The 19,342-nt window shown below is 47.5% G+C and overlaps 1 protein-coding gene across 3 annotated transcripts in view; it reads right to left on the reverse strand.

Moving 5' to 3' along the window:
• Nucleotides 1-19,342, reverse strand: part of LOC139279020 (low-density lipoprotein receptor-related protein 3-like) — a 44,485-nt gene that overhangs the window by 13,020 nt on the left and 12,123 nt on the right. Inside the window, exons 1-4 of one of the 3 annotated variants that reach the window (XM_070898343.1) lie at nt 18,899-18,985; nt 14,682-14,723; nt 10,092-10,230; nt 1,770-1,978 (exon numbers count right to left, since the gene is read on the reverse strand). In XM_070898343.1, the coding sequence (XP_070754444.1) occupies nt 1,770-1,978; nt 10,092-10,230; nt 14,682-14,685 (352 nt within the window). In that variant the 5' untranslated portion in view covers nt 14,686-14,723; nt 18,899-18,985. Of the gene's footprint in view, nt 1-1,769; nt 1,979-5,097; nt 5,342-10,091; nt 10,231-14,681; nt 14,724-18,898; nt 18,986-19,342 lie in introns of those variants that run through there. The other 2 variants (XM_070898342.1, XM_070898344.1) reach the window with 2 other exon arrangements.

Here is a 19,342-nt window from a genome sequence, read left to right on the forward strand (position 1 = left end):
AGTCCCCTCCCACCCCTCTTCATCTCACCCTATCACCATATCCTCTATTCCTTTCTCCCTCATGTGTTTATCCAGTTTCCCCTTAAATACATCGATACTATTCACCTCAACCCCTCCCTGTGGCAGCGATTTCCACATTCTCACCCCTCTCTGGGTAAAGAAGTTTCTCCTGAATTCCCCGTTGGATTTATTAGTGACGATCTTGTATTTATGGTCCCTAGTTTTGGGCTCCTTCACAAGTGGAATAATTTCCTCTACATCACCCTATCAAACCCTTTCATAATCCTAAAGACCTCTATCAGATCACCCCTCGGCCTTCCTTTTTCTAGAGAACAGTGCCCCAGCCTGTCCTAATGGGTGTAACCTCTCAGTTCTGGTATCATTCTAAATAAAACTTTTTTGTAATTTCTCCACCGCCTCAGTATCCTTTTTATAAACAGTTCAGAGTTTCCCCGAAGTTCCCCACTCGCTGTAATGCTGCACGCCCGGGTTACAATCCCAGCTTTGCTCCCAGGGTGCGCTGGTTAGCTGCTATCAACCAGGACAGCAGCCAGGACACTACGATCGCCCCTCAGTGTCGCTGAGATGGGGGGCGATTCCATTCCTTTGACAAACCTCCCCCCCCACCACCACCACCTTTGATGACACTCTGTTGGGAAGCAGCACACGTTGACAGCACCAGACCCGATTGCCAAACCTTTATAAAACACGGGTTCGGCCCCAGCTGGAGTATTGTGTCCCATTCTGGACACCGCACTTTAGGAAGCATGTCAAGGCCTTGGAGAGGGTGCGGAGGAGATTTACTACAATGTTCCCAGGGGTGAGAGACTTCAGTTACGTGGAGAGACTAGGGAAGGAGTCAGCATCTGAGGAGGCGGATACAAATCCGCCCAATTCCAATAGAACAGCAAAATCAACGAGTGGCATTACAGAGCTGCAGGGAGGTGATTGGTGGGTGAGTATTAGCGTTTTATTCTCCCCAACTTAACTAGATAAACTAATCAATATAACTATAAATAATCATGTGACTAAAGATTTTAACAGAGCGAGAGAAACGGTCAGATATAAACGTAGGCCCGACTTTTAAAACTATATGTTTTAAGCTTATTTCTGTAAGTTACTTAATAGTCAAATAAAGAGAGGGATGGCAGGGCAGCTGAGTCCCGTGGAATACACAACCTGTGCCATGTGGGGAAATCCAGGACGCTTCCCGTGTCCTGGACAACCGCATGGGCAAGAAGTGTTGTCGGCTGGAGGAGCTCGAGCTCCGGGTTTCGGAGCGTGAGCAGCGGCTGGCACCAGCGCAGTGCATTCCGTGAGGCCAAGAGCTACGTGGACAGCACTTTTCAGGAGGTGTTCACCTTGCAGCGTCAGAGTACGCAGACAGAGAGAGGGAATGGGTGACCACCAGACAGACAAGGAGGACTAGGCAGGTAGTGCAGGAGTCCCCTGAGTACATCTTGCTCTCCAGCAGTAGTCAGTGCTGAATACTGGCGAGGGCGATCGTTCCTCTGGGGAGTACAGCCAGAGCCGAGTCCATGACACCACGGCTGGCTCAGGGTCAAAGATGTCACTGAATGGCTGCAGAACATTGACGGGGGGGAGGGTGAACAGCCAGGGGTCACGGTCCATATTGATACCAATGACATAGGTAGAAAGAGGGATGACGTCCTGCAGGCAGAATTTAGGGAGCTAGGCAAGAGGTTAAAAATCAGGACCCCCCACCCCCCAGAGACACGGTCCCCGATGGCGGGCTAATTAGACGTTACCTCGGATATAAGACAATCGGAATCCACGAGAGCGGCCCGAGCTGGAGCGATGGGAATGGAAGAAGACCCAAGCGTGATCCCGGGTGGAGATGAAGGGCTGGGGGATGTAGGAGCCGCACATTCTGTACTCCTCTCGCATTGGTGCCGGGCCCACCATCAGCCAGTCCACCGTGCACTTGTGCGAATTCTCCAGCTCGAAATTCTGAAAGCTGCAAAATGAGAGAGAGAAAGTCACCCTCTTATTCCGGGAAACCCCCAAGAAGGAGCAGCTACCACTCTACACCAGACACCTCCCCCCCCCCACCCCCACCCCAGTGCGATCATTCATTCCCAGGGGTTTGGGCCTCGCTGACAAGGCAAGCCTGCTCCTGAATGACTGCTGGCCGTGTTGTGATGTTTGTGGCTCACTTCAATACAGTTGAAGACAACATTAATCATCATAGGCGCTCCCTCGAAACGAGGATGACTTGCTTCCACGCCAAAAAAAAAGGTTGAGTTCACAGGTGTTTCGAATGAACAACCCGAACTACAGTCTGAAGGGGGGAAGGTGCCTGTGGGTGGATTTTTTTAACGTGGGGTGACCGTTGCACACCAGCCACCACACGGGCTTGACAGAGCTAGGTCTTGGTCCAGTGGCAAGGGTTATCTAAGACGGCTGGAGACCAGCTCTGCTGCACGGGCCTAGTGCGCTCACATATCGCAGTGTGGGCTGGGCCCGTTGTACCCCTGGGCCCTCGCCTCCCCTGGGCCCTGATCACATCCCCTCCACAGTCTCTCACAGCATTAATATGATATTGCCAATTCATTGTTACTAAATAGTTCTGGGAAGGGTCCAGATCGAAAACCCTGACCACGGGAAATGTTAACTCCAGTCCGTGACACACTTTCAGCAAACTGTTGCTGCAGATGTATAGAAGTGTGAATTGTATGCTAATGGTGGGGCATCAACGCAACGAGGTTTTAAGTGCACATCAATGAAAAATGCAGACCGTTTCCAGACACACTATAGCTGGACGGTGCCATACTCCTTTCAAGGAGCCCTTCGCAAATCATTTTCTGTTCACGGTGATTGTAGTATAACTCCAGCCTTGCATTAATTAATTCTTATTCCTGCTATTAGTCAAAACAAACACTACTGTGGCATAATTTGCTTCATTTTATATTAGCACAATGACATGATCAAATGGCAATGAATAACACATATATAATTCCATTGCTTTGATCTGAGCTTTTTTTTTTACATTTTATAAAAGCAGTTATTTTCAGTCTTTTAAGGGCTGATTTTAAACCCACGCAACCAAAGGAAGATTGTTGCCGGGTCAGGCCAGTCATTACAGCACTAGAACATGGCTGCAGGGGCTCCTCATCGAATCATCTTCAACTGCTTCATCAATGGCCTGTGCTCGGCCTTAAGATTAGGAATGGGGCTGTTCGCTGATGACTATGATGATGACCGACTGAATCCCTTCTCAGTTGGAGCAGGTGTACGGTCTCTCCCCAGTGTGAACTCGCTGGTGTCTCAGCAGGTGGATGACAGAGCGAATCCCATCCCACACTCGGTCATCCCAGCTGCTGAGACACGAGCGAGTTCTCAAGTGACTGCAAGGGTTGTATTCTGCTGTTAATCACATCCTGGGCTGAATCGAGAACACCACCGCAGGGCCCTGGAACATCGTGGGCGAAGGTGCGGCGAATGAGGGTACGGGGCCCAGAAGAGCCAAGGGCCCAGGGGCAGCACGGGCCCAGCCCACACTGTGCAGCAGAGCAGGTCTCCAGTCGCCCTGGTTAACCCTTGCCACTGGACCAAGACCTCGCTCTGTCAAGCCCCGTGTGGTGGCTGGTGTGCAACGGTCATCCCACGTTAAAAAAATCCATCCACAGGCATCTTCCACCCCTGGAGTTCAGGACTGGAACATCGGGTCCTTCATTGAAACATCTGTGAATTCATGTGGAATCAAGTCATCCTCGTTCGAGGGATGCCTATGATAATTCCACAGTGATCAGTTCCATTCACAACTTCTGATAATGGGCAATGCAGCCTACAACAGGATGTGGCTAACATCCAGGCCTGGACTGACAAGTGACAGGCAACATTAATGCCACATCTGTGCCAGATAATGACCGTCTCTAACAAGAAAAGGCCCTGCGATCTTCCCTTGACCTTCAACAGCACCACCATCACCAAGCCTGTGCCATTTTAAGGAGTCACCAATGACTAGAAATGTAAACTGACTGGGAATATCAGCACAGCGAGTTCAAGAACAGGGCCCTGGTGAAAACACACCTGGAGCATTGCTTTTGCTCACCTTTCCTAAGGAAGGATATACTTGCCTTAGGGGGAGTGCAACGAAGGTTCACCAGACTGATTCCTGGGATGGGGGGATTGTCCTATGAGTCGACTAGGGCTGTAGTAATACCTGCCCTCCTGCATGGCTCAGAGACAGGGACCATGTACAGCAGATACCTCAAGTTGCTGGAGAAATATCATGAACGATGTCGCCACAAGATCCTACACATTCCCTGGGAGGATAGACGCACCAACATCAGCGTCCTCGTCCAGGCTAACATCGCCAGCATTGAAGCACTGACAACACTCGATCAGCTCCGCTGGGCAGGGCACATTGTCCGCGTGCCAGACACAAGACTCCCAAAGCAAGTGCTCTACTCGGAGCTCCTTCACGGCAAATGAGCCAAAGGTGGGCAGCGGAAATGCTACAAGGACACCCTCAAAGCCTCCCTGATAAAGTGCGACATCCCCACTGACACCTGGGAGTCCCTGGCCCAAGACCGCCCCAAGTGGAGGAAGTGCATCCGGGAGGGCGCTGAGCACCTCGAGTCTCATCGCCGAGAGCATGCAGAAATCAAGAGCAGGCAGCGGAAGGAGCGTGCGGCAAACCAGTCCCACCCACCCCTTACCTCAACGACTGTCTGTCCCATTTGTGACGGGGTCTGTGGTTCTCGTATTGGACTGTTCAGCCACCAAAGAACTCACTTCAGGAGTGAAAGCAAGTCTTCCTCGATTCCGAGGGACTGTCTATGATGATGATGGATAAGAGTAGAAACATAGAAAATAGGTGCAGGAGTAGGCCATTCGGCCCTTCGAGCCTGCACCACCATTCAATAAGATCATGGCTGATCATTCACCTCAGTACCCCTTTCCTGCTTTCTCTCCATACCCCTTGATCCCTTTAGCCATAAGGGCCATATCTAACTCCCTCTTGAATATATCTAACGAACTGACATCAACAATTCTCTGCGGTAGAGAATTCCAGAGGTTCACAACTCTGAGTGAAAAAGTTCCTCCTCACCTCGGTCCTAAATGGCTTACCGCTTATCCTTAGACTGTGTCCCCTGGTCCTGGACTTCCCCAACATCGGGAACATTCTTCCTGCATCTAACCTGTCCAGTCCCGTCAGAATTTTATATTTTTCTATGAGATCCTCTCTCATTCTTCTAAACTCCAGTGAATAAAGGCCCAGTCGATTCAGTCTCTCCTCATATGACAGTCCAGCCATCCCGGGAATCAGTCTGGTGAATTTTCGCTGCACTCCCTCAATAGCAAGAACGTCCTCCTTCAGATTAGGAGACAAAAACTGAACACAATATTCCAGGTGAGGCCTCACCAAGGCCCTGTACAACTGCAGTAAGACCTCCCTGCTCCTATACTCAAATCCCCTAGCTATGAAGGCCAACATACCATTTGCCTTCTTCACCGCCTGCTGTACCTGCATGCCAACTTTCAGTGACTGATGTACCATGACACTCAGGTCTCGTTGCATCTCCCCTTTTCCTAGACTGTTGCCATTCAGATAATATTCTGCTTTCACGTTTTTGCCACCAAAGTGGATAACCTCACATTTATCCACATTATACTGCATCTGCCATGCATTTGCCCACTCATCTAACCTATCCAAGTCACCCTGCAGCCTCTTAGCATCCTCCTCACAGTTCACACCGCCACCCAGCTTAGTGTCATCTGAAAACTTGGAGATATTACACAATTCCTTCATCTAAATCATTGATGTATATTATAAATAGCTGGGGTCCCAGCACTGAGCCCTGCGGCACTCCACTAGTCACTCCCTGTCATTCTGAAAAGGACCCGTTTATCCCGACTCTCTTCTTCCTGTCTGCCAACCAGTTCTCTACCCACGTGAATACATTACCCCCAATACCATGTGCTTTAATTTTGCACAACAAAAGCCTTTTGAAAGTCCAAATACATCACATCCACTGGTTCTCCCTTGTCCACTCTACTAGCTACATCCTCAAAAAATTCTAGAAGATTTGTCAAGCATGATTTCCCTTTCATAAATCCACGCTAACTTGGACCGATCCTGTCACTGCTTTCCAAATGTGCTATTTCATCTTTAATAATTGATTCCAACGTTTTTCCCACTACCGGTGTCAGGCTAACCCGTCTATAATTACCCGTTTTCTCTTTCCCTCCTTTTTTGAAAAGTGGTGTTACATTAGCTACTCTCCAGTCCATAGGAACTGATCCAGAGTCGATAGACTGTTGGAAAATGATCACCAATGCATCCACTATTTCGAGGGCCACTTCCTGAAGTACTCTGGGATGCAGACTATCAGGCCCCGGGGATTAATCGGCCTTCAATCGCATCAATTTCCCGAACACAATTTCCTAATCATGATTTCCTTCAGTTCTTCCTTCTCGCTAGATCCTCTGTCCCCTATTTCCGGAAGGTTATTCATGTCTACCTTCGTGAAGACAAAACCAAAGTATTTGTTCAATTGGTCTGCCATTTCTTTGTTCACCATTATAAATTCACCTGATTCTGACTGCAAGGGACCTACGTTTGTCTTCATTAATCTCTTTCTCTTCACATATCTATAAAAGCTTTTGCAGTCAGTTTTTATGTTCCCAGCAAGCATCCTCTCATACTCTATTTTCCCCCTCCTAATTAAACCCTTTGTCCTCCTCTGCTAGATTCTACATTTCTCCCAGTCCTCAGGTTTACTGCTTTTTCTGGACAATTTATATGCCTCTTCCTTGGATTTAACACTACCCCTAAATTCCCTTGTTAGCCACGGTTGAGCCACCTTCCCCGTTTTATTTTTACTCCAGACAGGGATGTACAATTGTTGAAGCTCATCCATTTAAATGTTTTCCATTGTCTATCCACCGTCAACCCTTTAAGTATCATTCGCCAGTCTATTCTAGCCAATGCACGTCTCATACCATCGAAGATACCTTTCCTTAAGTTCAGGAACCTAGTCTCTGAATTAACTGTGTCACTCTCCATCTTAATAAAGAATTCTACCATATTATGGTCACTCTTCCCCAAGGGGCCTCGCACAACAAGATTGCTAATTTGTCCTTTCTCATTACACATCACCCAGTCTAGGATGGCCAGCCCTCTAGTTGGTTCCTTGACATAATGGTCTAGAAAACCATCCCTAATACACTCCAGGAAATCCTCCTCCACCGTATTGCTACCAGTTTGGTTAGCCCAATCTATATGTAGATTAAAGTCGCCCATGATAACTGCTGTACCTTTATTGCACGCATCCCTAATTTCTTGTTTGATGCTGTCCCCAACCTCACTGCTACTGTTTGGTGGCCTGTACACAACTCCTACTATCGTTTTCTGCCCTTTGGTATTCCGCAGCTCTACCCACACAGATTCCACATCATCCAAGCAAGTGTCCTTCCTTACTATTGCATTAATTTCCTCTTTACCCCGCCTCCTTTTCCTTTCTGTCTATCCTTCCTGAATGTTGAATACCCCTGGCTGTTGAGTTCCCACAGCCTTGGTCACCCTGGAGCCATGTCGCCGTGATGCCAATTATATCATATTCGTTAATAGCTGCCTGCACAGTTAATTCGTCCACCTTATTCCGAATACTCCTCGCATTGAGGCACAGAGCCTTCAGGCTTGTCTTTTTAACATACTTTGCCCCTTTAGAATTTTGCTGCAATGTGGCCCTTTTTGATTTTTGCCTTGGGTTTCTCTGCCCTCCACTTTTACGTTTCTTCTTTCTATCTTTTGCTTCTGCCCCCATTTTACTTCCCTCTGTCTCCCTGCATAGGTTCCCATCCCCCTCCCGTATTAGTTTAACTCCTCCCCAACAGCACAAGCAAACACTCCCCCTAGGACATTGGTTCTGGTCCTGCCCAGGTGCAGACCGTCCGGTTTGTACTGGTCCCACCTCCCCCAGAACCGGTTCCAATGTCCCAGGAATCTGAATCTCTCCCTCCTGCACCACTCCTCAAGCCACGCATTCATCTTAGCTATCCTGCCATTCGTACTTTGACTAGCACGTGGCACTGGTAGCAATCCTGAGATTACTACCTTTGAGGTCAGCTTATATTCTCTAGTTTAGAAGAATGAGAGGTGATCTCATTGGAATATACAAAATTCTTACAGAGCTTGACAGGGTGGATGCACGGTGGCTGGGGAGAACCAGGGGTCACAGTCTCAGGAGTCGGCCATTTAGGACTGAGATGAGGAGAAATGTCTTCACTCAGAGGGTGCTGAATCTGTGGAATTTTCTACCCCAGAGGTCTGTGGATGCTGAATCGTTGAGTATATTCAGCATATGTATATGTATATGTACGACAGAGACAGATAGATTTTTGGATATTAAGGGAATCAAGGGAAATGGGAACAGTGCAGGAAAGTGGAGTTGAGGTGGAGGATCAGCCGTGATCTCATTGAATGGAGGAGCAGCCTCGAAGGGCTACTCCTGCTCCTATTTCTGATGTTATGATGCTTGCTGTTCTTTGTAGCGGTTTGATACAGATTGTCTTGCTAGGCCACTTCAGAGGGCAGTTATGAGTCAACCACATTGGTGTGGGACTGGAGTCACGTATAGGCCAGACCGGGTAAGGACGGCAGATTTCCTTCACATCAGTGAACCAGTTGGGTCTTTAACAACAGCTTCACGGTCACTTTTACTGAGACAAGCTTTTATTTACAGATTCTTTTAAAAACTAAATTCAAATTAGGTTTGTTCAAATTACGTACCGGTACACACACACACACACACACATTCCAGTGCATCACTGGATGGTGATCAGGAGCAGCAAATGTAGCCTCCCTAACCGGACACTGAGGCGAACTGCAGCAGGTAATATGTTAGCGTGGATAGAAGATTGGTTAACTAACAGAGTCGGGATAAATGGGTCATTTTTAGGTTGGCAAACAATAACTAGTGGGGTGCCACAGGGATCAGTGCTGGGGCCTCAACTATTTATAATCTATATTAATGACTTGGATGAAGGGACTGAGTGTAATGTAGCCAAATTTGCTGATGTTCCAAAGATGGGTGGGAAAGCAAGTTGTGAGGATGCAAAGAATCTGCAGAGAGATATAGTGGGCAAAAATGTGGTACATGGAGTATAATGTGGGAAAATGTGAGGTTATCCACTTTGATAGGAAAAATAAAAAAACAAATTATTTAAATGGGGAACAATTACAAAATGCTGTAGTACAGAGGGATCTGGGGGGTCTTGTACATGAAACACAAAAAGTTAGCATGTAGATACAGCAAGTAATCAGGAAGGCAAATGAAATGTTGGCCTTTATTGCAAGGGGGATAAAAGTAGGGAAGTCCTGCTCCAACTGAACAGGGCGTTGGTAAGACCACGCCTAGAGTACTGCGTACAGTTTTGGTCTCCTTATTTAAGGAAGGATATACTTGCATTGGAGGCAGTTCAGAGAAGATTCATGAGGTTGATTCCTGAAATGAAGGGGTTGTCTTATGAAGAAAGGTTGAGCAAGTTGGGCCTATAGTCATTGGAGTTTAGAAGAATGAGAGGTGATCTTATTGAAAAATATAAGATTCTGAGGGGGCTTGACAGGGTAGATGCAGAGAGGATGTTTCCCCTCGTGGGGGAATCTAGAACTAGGGGGCATAGTTTCAGAATAAGAGGTCGCCCATTTAAAACGGAAATGAAGAGGAATTTCTTCTCTCAGTGGGTCGCGAATCTTTGGAATTCTCTGTCCCAGAGAGCTGTGGGGGCTGGGTCATTGAATATATTTAAGGCGGAGATAGACAGATTTTTGAATGATAAGGGTGTAAAGGGTTATGGGGAGCGGGCAGGGAAGTGGATCTGAGGCCAGGATTAGATCAGCCATGATCGTATTGAATGGCCGACTCCTATTTCTTATGTTCATTGCCCTATCGGGATCCTGGCTGGGCACACTCGGGCTCGGAGCCGCCATGGGGAGTGCAGTCACTCAGTGAGTCACAGAGTGAGCAGATCGCCCGTCCTGCTCAGGACCCCGTGAACAGGACGGGAGGGCAGGTCACAGTGAAACATTCCGACCAACGTAAAGCTCGCAGAGTGCTCACCTGATGGTGATGAGGTCTCCGTAGCCCCCCTGGATGTACCAGCTGCAATTCATGGATGGGGGATAGTTGGTGGGCCAGGAGGGGCTGTAAATGACACCGCGTTGTTCTTTGTGCGGCTCCAGTCTCCCGTGACAGGCGGCTGAAAGAACAGTAAACACACTGAGATCAAACATTGCGACACGGTGTACACCAGGAGTGTGCGGGGATTAAATCCTTTATAGTCCTCCCCCACCCAGTGAACCCAACAATACGGGCCTCACTCCAAACTCAGCCGGTACCCCGCGGCTCAACCTGCATCCATCGTGCAGCCCTGCGCGGCAACCAACACACTGCTCCCTTCCCCTCCCCCAGCAACCAACGCCTAAAGGACATCAGTGAACCCATTGTATTTTTACGACAATCAGACAGCTTCACGGGTATTTTTACTGGTAGGAGCTTTTATATTGCCAGGATTTCTTGAACTGAATTTGCCCATGGCCAAGCCCTTCACAAACTATCTGCTTGCAGGACCAAGCAGCAATCGCAGTTAACCTGCCTCACGATCTAAATCTGTGAACCAGTCGCCCACTCTGGCAACTTCCAGCAACCCACGAGGAAGGTGGAATTTTAATCCCAGCTCTAAAAGCAAAACAGTAACACAAAATTAAAGCGACCAGCCACATCTCAGAAATAAATATGGATATTAACAATCTTTCAGTGGACCAATAGCTGTAATGTAGGCCATGTGACTGTAGCTGTGGCAACGGTTTTTCAGCAGGAATAAGCTTCAGAATCAAGTGATTTTATCCACTTCAGAAACACTGGAGATATCAGTCGTCACTTTGCCTGCTGCAGATTGGAGCTGTTCCAGGTGCTGTGGAAGATAGCACTGTGGAACTTTGTCGAGGGATGGTTCATACAATGACTTTGCATACCGTTCTTGGAGTTTGAATCCAGTCCACACTATTGAGACTAAGGCCTCCCTCTCCAACAACAACTTGTATTTATATAGCGCCTTTAACATAGTAAAACATAAGAACATAAGAAATAGGAGCAGGAATAGGCCATACGGCCCCTCGAGCCTGCTCCGCCATTCAATAAGATCATGGCTGATCCGATCATGGACTCAGCTCCACTTCCCTGCCCACTCCCCATAACTCCTTATCGATTAAGAAACTATCTATTTCTGTCTTAAATTTATTCAATGTCCCGGCTTCCACAGCTCTCTGAGGCAACAAATTCCACAGATTCACAACCCTCAGGAGAAGAAATTTCTCCCCATCTCTGTTTTAAATGGGCAGCCCCTTATTCTAAGATCGTGCCCTCTAGTTCTAGTCTCTCCCATCAGTGGAAACATCCTCTCTGCATCCTCCTCATAATCTTATACGTCTCGATAAGATCACCTCTCATTCTTCTGAATTCCAATGAGTAGAGGCTCTACCTACTCAACCTTTCCTCATAAGTCAACCCCCTCATCTCCGGAATCAACCGAGTGAACCTTCTCTGAACTGCCTCCAAAGCAAGTATATCCTTTCGTAAATATGGAAACCAAAACTGCACGCAGTATTCCAGGTGTGGCCTCACCAATACCCTGCATAACTGTAGCAAGACTTCCCTGCTTTTATACTCCATCCCCTTTGCAATAAAGGCCAAGATACCATTGGCCTTCCTGATCACTTGCTGCACCTGCATACTAACCTTTTGTGTTTCATGCACACGCAAACATCCCAAGTCACTTCACAGGAGTGTTATAAGACTAAACAGATAAATTTGACACAGGCTCTCCAGCTGTAAAGGTCCGAAGTAACTGGATTTGGGACTGCATGCACTTCTTGATGACTTCGGCTATCAAAAATCCCTGTCCACATTTATTATATACAATGCGTGTAAATTCATCACGCTGTAGCTACACCCTCCCACCAGGAGGGGCGCTGCAGTATCTGGTGCAAGCCCATCGTGACGTGTTTACATCTGCATTCTCCACATAAAAGTGGCAGCTTTACTTATACGGCAAAAATGAAAATCAGAATAAAACACAAGAGATTAAAATGGTGACTGAATTTCACGGATATATCCTGGCTGAGCCCGGTCTGCTTGTGCCCTTGAAATGGTGGGATCTGGGAATCCTGCTGGATTCAGAAACATTTGTTTTTTTCCCCCCCCAGAGTTGACCGCTCACTGACAGATTTCCTGTGCCATTGCTCAAGGAAGATGCACTGCTGTACAAGGGTTGGGAGTGTTATACCAAGTAAAGCACAATGTATTATTCTGCTGCTATGGTGAAGCAGTGTCGCTTTAATACTGTAAACTCCAGTTGGTCATTAATTAAACTACGGCTCAGGACTACCAGTTTAACTGGAGCGATTTCCATCGCTCCACCATTGGCGGCCGTGCCTTCAGCTGCCTGAGCCCTAAGCTTTGAAACGCCATCCCTAAACCTCTCTACCTCTCTTTCCTCCTTCAAGACGCTCCTTAAAGCATAGAAACATAGAAAATAGGTGCAGGAGTAGGCCATTCGAGCCTGCACCACCATTCAACATGATCATGGCTGATCAGGCAATTTCAGTACCCCATTCCTGCTTTCTCTCCATACCCCTTGATCCCTTTAGCCGTAAGGGTCACATCTAACGCCCTTTTGAATATATCTAACGAACTGGCCTCAACAACTTTCTGTGGTAGAGAATTCCACAGGTTCACCACTCTCTGGGTGAAAAAGTTTCTCCTCATCTCGGTCCTAAATGGCTTACCCCTTATCCTTAGACTGTGACCCCTGGTTCTGGACTTCCCCAACAACGGGAACATTCTTCCTGCATCTAACCTGTCCAATCTCGTCAGAATGTTATATGCTTCTATGAGATTCCCTCTCATTCTTCTAAATTCCACTGAATACAGGCCCAGTCGATCCAGTCTTTCTTCATATGTCAGTCCTGTCATCCCGGGAATCGGTCTGGTGAACCTTTGCTGCATTCCCTCAATAGCAAGAATGTCCTTCCTCAGATTAGGAGACCAAAACTGTACACAATACTCCAGGTGAGGTCTCACCAAGGCCCTGTACAACTGCAGCAAGACCTCCCTGCTCCTATACTCAAATCCTCTTGCTATGAAGGACAACATGCCATTTGCTTTCTTAACTGCATGCTGTACCTGCATGCCAACTTTCAATAACTGATGTACAATGACACCCAGGTCTCGTTGCACCTCCCCTTTTACTAATCTGTCACCATTCAGATAATAATCTGTCTTCCTGTTTTTGCCACCAAAGTGGATAACCTCACACTTATCCACATTATACTGCATTTGCCCACTCACCTAACCTGTCCAAGTCACCCTGCAGCCTCTTAGCATCCTCCTCACAGCTCACACTGCCACCCAGCTTAGTGTCATCTGCAAACTTGGAGATATTACATTCAATTCCTTCGTCTAAATCATTAATGTACATTGTAAATAGCTGGGGTCCCAGCACTAAACCTCGCGGTACCCCACTAGTCACTGCCTGCCATTCTGAAAAGGACCGGTTTATTCCTACTCTTTGCTTCCTGTCTGCCAACCAATTATCTATCCACGTCAATACATTACCCCCAATACCATGTGCTTTCATTTTGCACATTAATCTCTTGTGTGGGACCTTGTCAAATGCATTTTGAAAGTCTATAAATACACCACATCCACTGGCTCCCCATTGTCCACTACTCGTTACAGCCTCAAAAAATTTTAGAAGATTTGTCAAGCATGATTTCCCTTTCGCAAATCCATGCTGACTTAGACTGATTCTGTCACTGCTTTCCAAATGTGCTGCGATTACATCTTTAATAATTGATTCCAACATTTTCCCCACGACCGATGTCAGGCTAACCGGTCTATAATTCCGTGTTTTCTCTCTCCCTCCTCTTTTAAAAAGTGGTGTTACATTAGCTATCCTCCAGTCCATAGGAACTGATCCAGAGTCCATGGATTGTTGGAAAATGACCACCAATGCATCCACTATTTCTAGGGCCACTTCCTCAAGTACTCTGGGATGCAGACTATCAGGCCCTGGGGATTTATCGGCCTTCGATCCCATCAATTTCCTGACTCATAAGAATTTCCCTCAGTTTCTCCTTCTCGCTAGACCCTTAGTCCCCTAGTATTTCGTGAAGGTTATTTGTGTCTTCCTTAGTGACGACAGAACCAAAGTATTTGTTCAATTGGTCTGTCATTTCCTTGTTCCAACCTCTTTCACCTGCCCTAACATCTCCTTGTGTGGCTCGCTGTCAGATTTTGTTTGACAACGCTCCTGCGAAGCGCCTTTAGAGGATTTACTGCGTTAAAGGCGCTATATAAATACAAGTGGTTGTTTGATCAGAAAAGTGCAGATTGGAAAATGCTCGTTAGTTTCAGGCTGCCGGGGACTGACTTTCTCGTCTTCTTAAAAGATGGTTTTGCGTCTATAGGTGTGACAGCTTGGAGTGTGACAGATAAAACAAGCATTATTTGAGATTGCTGATGCCTTACATTTCCCCCTCAAGGCGCTGGTGAGCAGGATCGAAACTTTATTTGAGGGTTATAAAAATTTATAAATGGAAAGTTTAAAAAAAAAGTATGACCATGTAACGAAGAGGAAATTATTCTTACCCATTCCGGAACATTCTGCTCCTCCCAGAAAGAATGAACCAGCTGCGAAGAAAAAAATAGATTGTCAGCAAAATCAAACCAGTTTCGTAAAAAGAAGCGTATTGTTAGCTACAGGACGGGATAGAATCTCCCCGCCCGGGCTATGGGGCCTCACATCCAACCCATGGTCCTAGTGTACGGGGGCGGGAGGGGGAGGAGGGGGAAGATAAGGTTGAGTCAATAAATCACAGGCCCTCAGTCATCTGGACAGCTCACAGCTCCAGTAACACGCTACCCCTCCCCATCAGCAAACGGCACGCGTGGGGAAAAAAACGCTGGATAAAGGGGAACTCGGAGATAAGCACCAACTGCTCGTTCAGCTTATGTACAAATGGGATTGAAAGTGTGCATTTCTATCATGCCTTCCACCGCCTCAAGATGTCCTGAAGCGCTCTACAGCCAATGAAGTGCTTTATGAAGTGTAGTCACTGTTGTAATGCGGGAAACGCGACAGCCAGTTTTTGCACAGCAAGCTCCCAACAAACAGCAATGTGATAATGAGCAAACAATCAGTTTTAGTAATAATTAGCGATAAACATTGGCCAGGACACTGGGGAGAACGCCCCTGCTCTTCTGCAAATAGTGCCATGGGATCTTTTATATCCGCCCGTGTGTAGACGGGGCCTCAGTGTAATGGATTATGGATCCTGTATTTCAAGACTGTGCACAGTCACAGGTGCGTTGAGACAGACACCGGGACGAGATCACAGCAGGTATCGATACAGAATGCACTTTGCTCTGAAAATCCCCAGAGAAAACCCACCAAAATGGTTTGAATGACTTGGATGAAGGGAACGAGTGTACTGTAGCCAAGTTTGCTGATGATACAAAGATGGGTGGGAAAGCAAGTTGTGAGGAGGACACAAAATATCTGCAAAGGGATATAGACAGGCTAGGTGAATGAGCAAAAATTTGGCAGATGGAGTATAATGTGGGAAAGTGTAAGGTTATCCACTTTGGCAGAAAAAATAAAAAAGCAAATTATTTAAATGGAGAAAAATTGCAAAGTGCTGCAGTACAGAGGGACCTGGGGGTCCTTGTGCATGAAACACAAAAAGTTCGTGTGCAGGTACAGCAAGTGATCAGGAAGGCAAATGGAATGTTGGCCTTTATTGCAAGGGGGATAGAGTATAAAAGCAGAGAAGTCCTGCTATAACTGTACAGGGTATGAAGCCACACCTGGAGTACTGCGTACAGTTTTGGTCTCCATATTTAAGGAGGGATATACTTGCATTGGAGGCTGTTCAGAGAAGATTCACGAGATTGATTCCGGAGATGAGGGGGTTGACTTATGAAGATAGGTTGACCCTACACTCATTGGAGTTCAGAAGAATGAGAGGTGATCTTATTGAAACATACAAGATAATGAGGGGGCTCGACAAGGTGGTTGCAGAGAGGATGTTTCCACTCATAGAGGAAACTAAAACTAGGGGACATAGTCTCAAAATAAGGGGCTGCCCATTTAAAACTGAGATGAGGAGGAATTTCTTCTCTCTGAAGGTTTGTAAATCTGTGGAATTCCCTGCCCCAGAGAGCTGTGGAGGCTGGGTCATTGAATATATTTAAGGTGGACAGATTTTTGAGCGATAAGGGAGTAAAGGGTTATGGGGAGTGGGCGGGGAAGTGGAGCCGAGTCCATGATCAGATCAGCCATGATCTTATTAAATGGCGGAGCAGGCTCGAGGGGCCGAATGGCCGACTCCTGCTTCTATTTCTTATGTTCTTATGATAAAACTAATACAGGTTATATTAAGGCCGTCCCTTTAATGCACCACTCCCATGTCTTTTACCCGCTGTGCAGGCTGGGTAGGTTAGCATCACTGCAAACTGTGTTTCCCCGCATAAGAACATGCGTGGAAATATCCTCGCTACATCCACGTCAAGCCCCTCATTATCTTACATATTTGGTAAGATCCCACAGACTAATCTAACAGGCTCTTCTGTGCTCTAACCATTCTATGATTCTACAATTGTTAGGCAAGGGTATTCAGGGTTATGAAATCAAGGCAGGTAAATGGAAGATAGGATACAGATCAGCCAGGATCTAATTAAATGGCGGAACAGGCTCGAGGGGCTGAATGGCCTCATCCTGTTCCTTTTACAACAGTGACTGCACTTCAAAAAAAGTACTTAATTGGTTGTAAAGTGCTTTGGGACAGTCTGAGGCTGTATTGGGAGACGAGGAGAATTTCTTGAACACAGCGAGTTATGATCAGGACCGCGCTGCCTGAAAAGGCGATGGAAGCAGACTCAATGGTGACTTTCGAAAGGGAATTGGATAAATACTTGAACAGCAATATTTGCAGCGCTGTGGGGAAAGAGCGGGGGGAGTAGGACTAATTGGATCGCTCCTGCAAAGAGCCGGTACAGGCACGATGGGCCGAATCGCCTCCTTCGATGATGTCGGATTGTATTCTATGAACGCAAGTTGTTCTTTCTTTCATAGAACCATAGAAAATAGGTGCAGGAGTAGGCCATTCGGCCCTTCTAGCCTGCACCGCCATTCAATGGCTGATCATGCAACTTCAATGATCAGCAATAATGAACCAAGAACTTGGAACAGAAAAACAGGACAGTGCCGGTAGCCTGAGGGACACAGCTTGATTTCAGTCAGCAGTTACTGGCACTGGTGCGGGAGTCCTGGGGGTGGGAATTAATCCAACCACTCCCAGCATCACACCAACAAAGCAGCAGTAAACACGGAGCAAGCTGACTCGTGTAAACAGCTTTCAGGAGCCAATGCATTGAAATACCACAGGGAGTCTTTACGTCACAATAAAGTAGAAAGCAGGAAATCAAAAGCAGGCGATCAGGGCCGAGTCAGCTTTTATCCCTCGGGTCCAGCGCTACTGAAAATACTCAGCACATCTGTGGACTGTCCAAATAGGCAACCTCAAATTCAGCCCCACAGCTCTGACCATCGCAGCCAGAATTTGGCACCGGCAATATTCAACTATGCTCACACCATTATCTCTGTGCTTCGAATGAATTTAACATTTTCTGCTAAAAGTTTCAGCAAATCTAAATACAGATCAAGGCAGTTTCTGCCTTGTTACACCCTTAACTTTTCACCCAATAATCCTGAATCGGACAGGCTGAAGAAAGAACTCGCATCTAGATCGTGCCCTCGAATCCACACCCAATGAAGTACTTTTGAAATGCAGTCACTGTTGTAATGTGGGAAACGCAGCAGCCAATCTGTGCACAGCAAGCTCCCACAGCAATGCGATAATGACCAGATTATCTGTTTTAGTGATGTTGGTTGAAGGATAAATATTGGCCAGGACACCGGGGAGAACTCCCCCTGCTCTTCTTCAAATAGTGGCTGAGGGATCTTTTACGTCCTCCTGAGGGGGCAGACGGGACCTCGGTTTAACTTCTCAACCGAAAGACAGGACCTCCGACAGTGCAGCTCTCCCTCAGTACTGCCCCTTCAACAGTGCAGCACTCCCTCAGTACTGCCCTTCCGACAGTGCAGCTCTCCCTCAGTACTGCCCCTTCAACAGTGCAGCTCTCCCTCAGTACCGCCCCTCCGTCAGTGCGGCACTACTTCAGTACTGCCCCTCCGACAATGCGGCGCTCCCTCAGTACTGCCCCTCCGACAATGCAGCGCTCCCTCAGTACTGCCCCTCCGACAGTGCAGCTCTCCCTCAGTACTGCCCCTCCGACAGTGCAGCGCTCCCTCAATACTGCCCCTCCGACAGTGCGGGGCTCCCTCAATACTGCCCCTCCGACAATGCGGCGCTCCCTCAGTACTGCCCCTCTGACAGTGCAGCACTCCCTCAGTACTGCCCCTCCGACAATGCGGCGCTCCCTCAGTACTGCCCCTCCGACAATGCGGCGCTCCCTCAGTACTGCCTCTCCGACAGTGCAGGGCTCCCTCAGTACTGCCCCTCCGACAGTGCAGAGCTCCCTCAGTACTGTCCCTCCGACAGTGCAGAGCTGCCTCAGTACTGCCCCTCCGACAGTGCAGAGCTCCCTCAGTACTGCCCCTCCGACAGTGCAGAGCTCCCTCAGTACTGTCCCTCCGACAGTGCAGAGCTCCCTCAGTGCTGCACTGGGACTGTCTGCCTAGATTCTGTGCTCAAGTCTCTGGAGTGGGGCATGAATCCACGACCTCCACATCAGGTACTGGTGTGTAATTGTAGATCTAGTTATCTGTTCCCACACACACTCACCAATTGCTCAGCACGAGGATGGGCCCAAGGCTGCTCACTCTTCACTTTTGCTCCCTTTCCAACTCATTATGGGGGGAGGAAAGATGTTTAAGTCACAATGCACCTTAGCAAAGAGGAAGGACAGGGTGTGGGTAAAGCCCAACTGCAGCCACTTAGTGAACAGCAGCAAGTCATCATCATCATAGGCAGTCCCTCGAAATCGAGGAACATAAGAACATAAGAAATAGGGGCAGGAGTAGGCCATACGGCCCCTCGAGCCTGCTCTGCCATTCAATAAGATCATGGCTGATCTGATCATGGACTCAGCTCCACTTCACCTGCCCGCTCCCCATAACCCCTTATCGTTTAAGAAACTGTCTATTTCTGTCTTAAATTTATTCTATGTCCCAGCTTCCACAGCTCTCTGAGGCAGTGAATTCCACAGATTTACAACCCTGAGAGAAG

Source organism: Pristiophorus japonicus, chromosome 13 (genome assembly GCF_044704955.1).
Source record: "Pristiophorus japonicus isolate sPriJap1 chromosome 13, sPriJap1.hap1, whole genome shotgun sequence".
NCBI classification, from domain to species: domain Eukaryota; kingdom Metazoa; phylum Chordata; class Chondrichthyes; family Pristiophoridae; genus Pristiophorus; species Pristiophorus japonicus.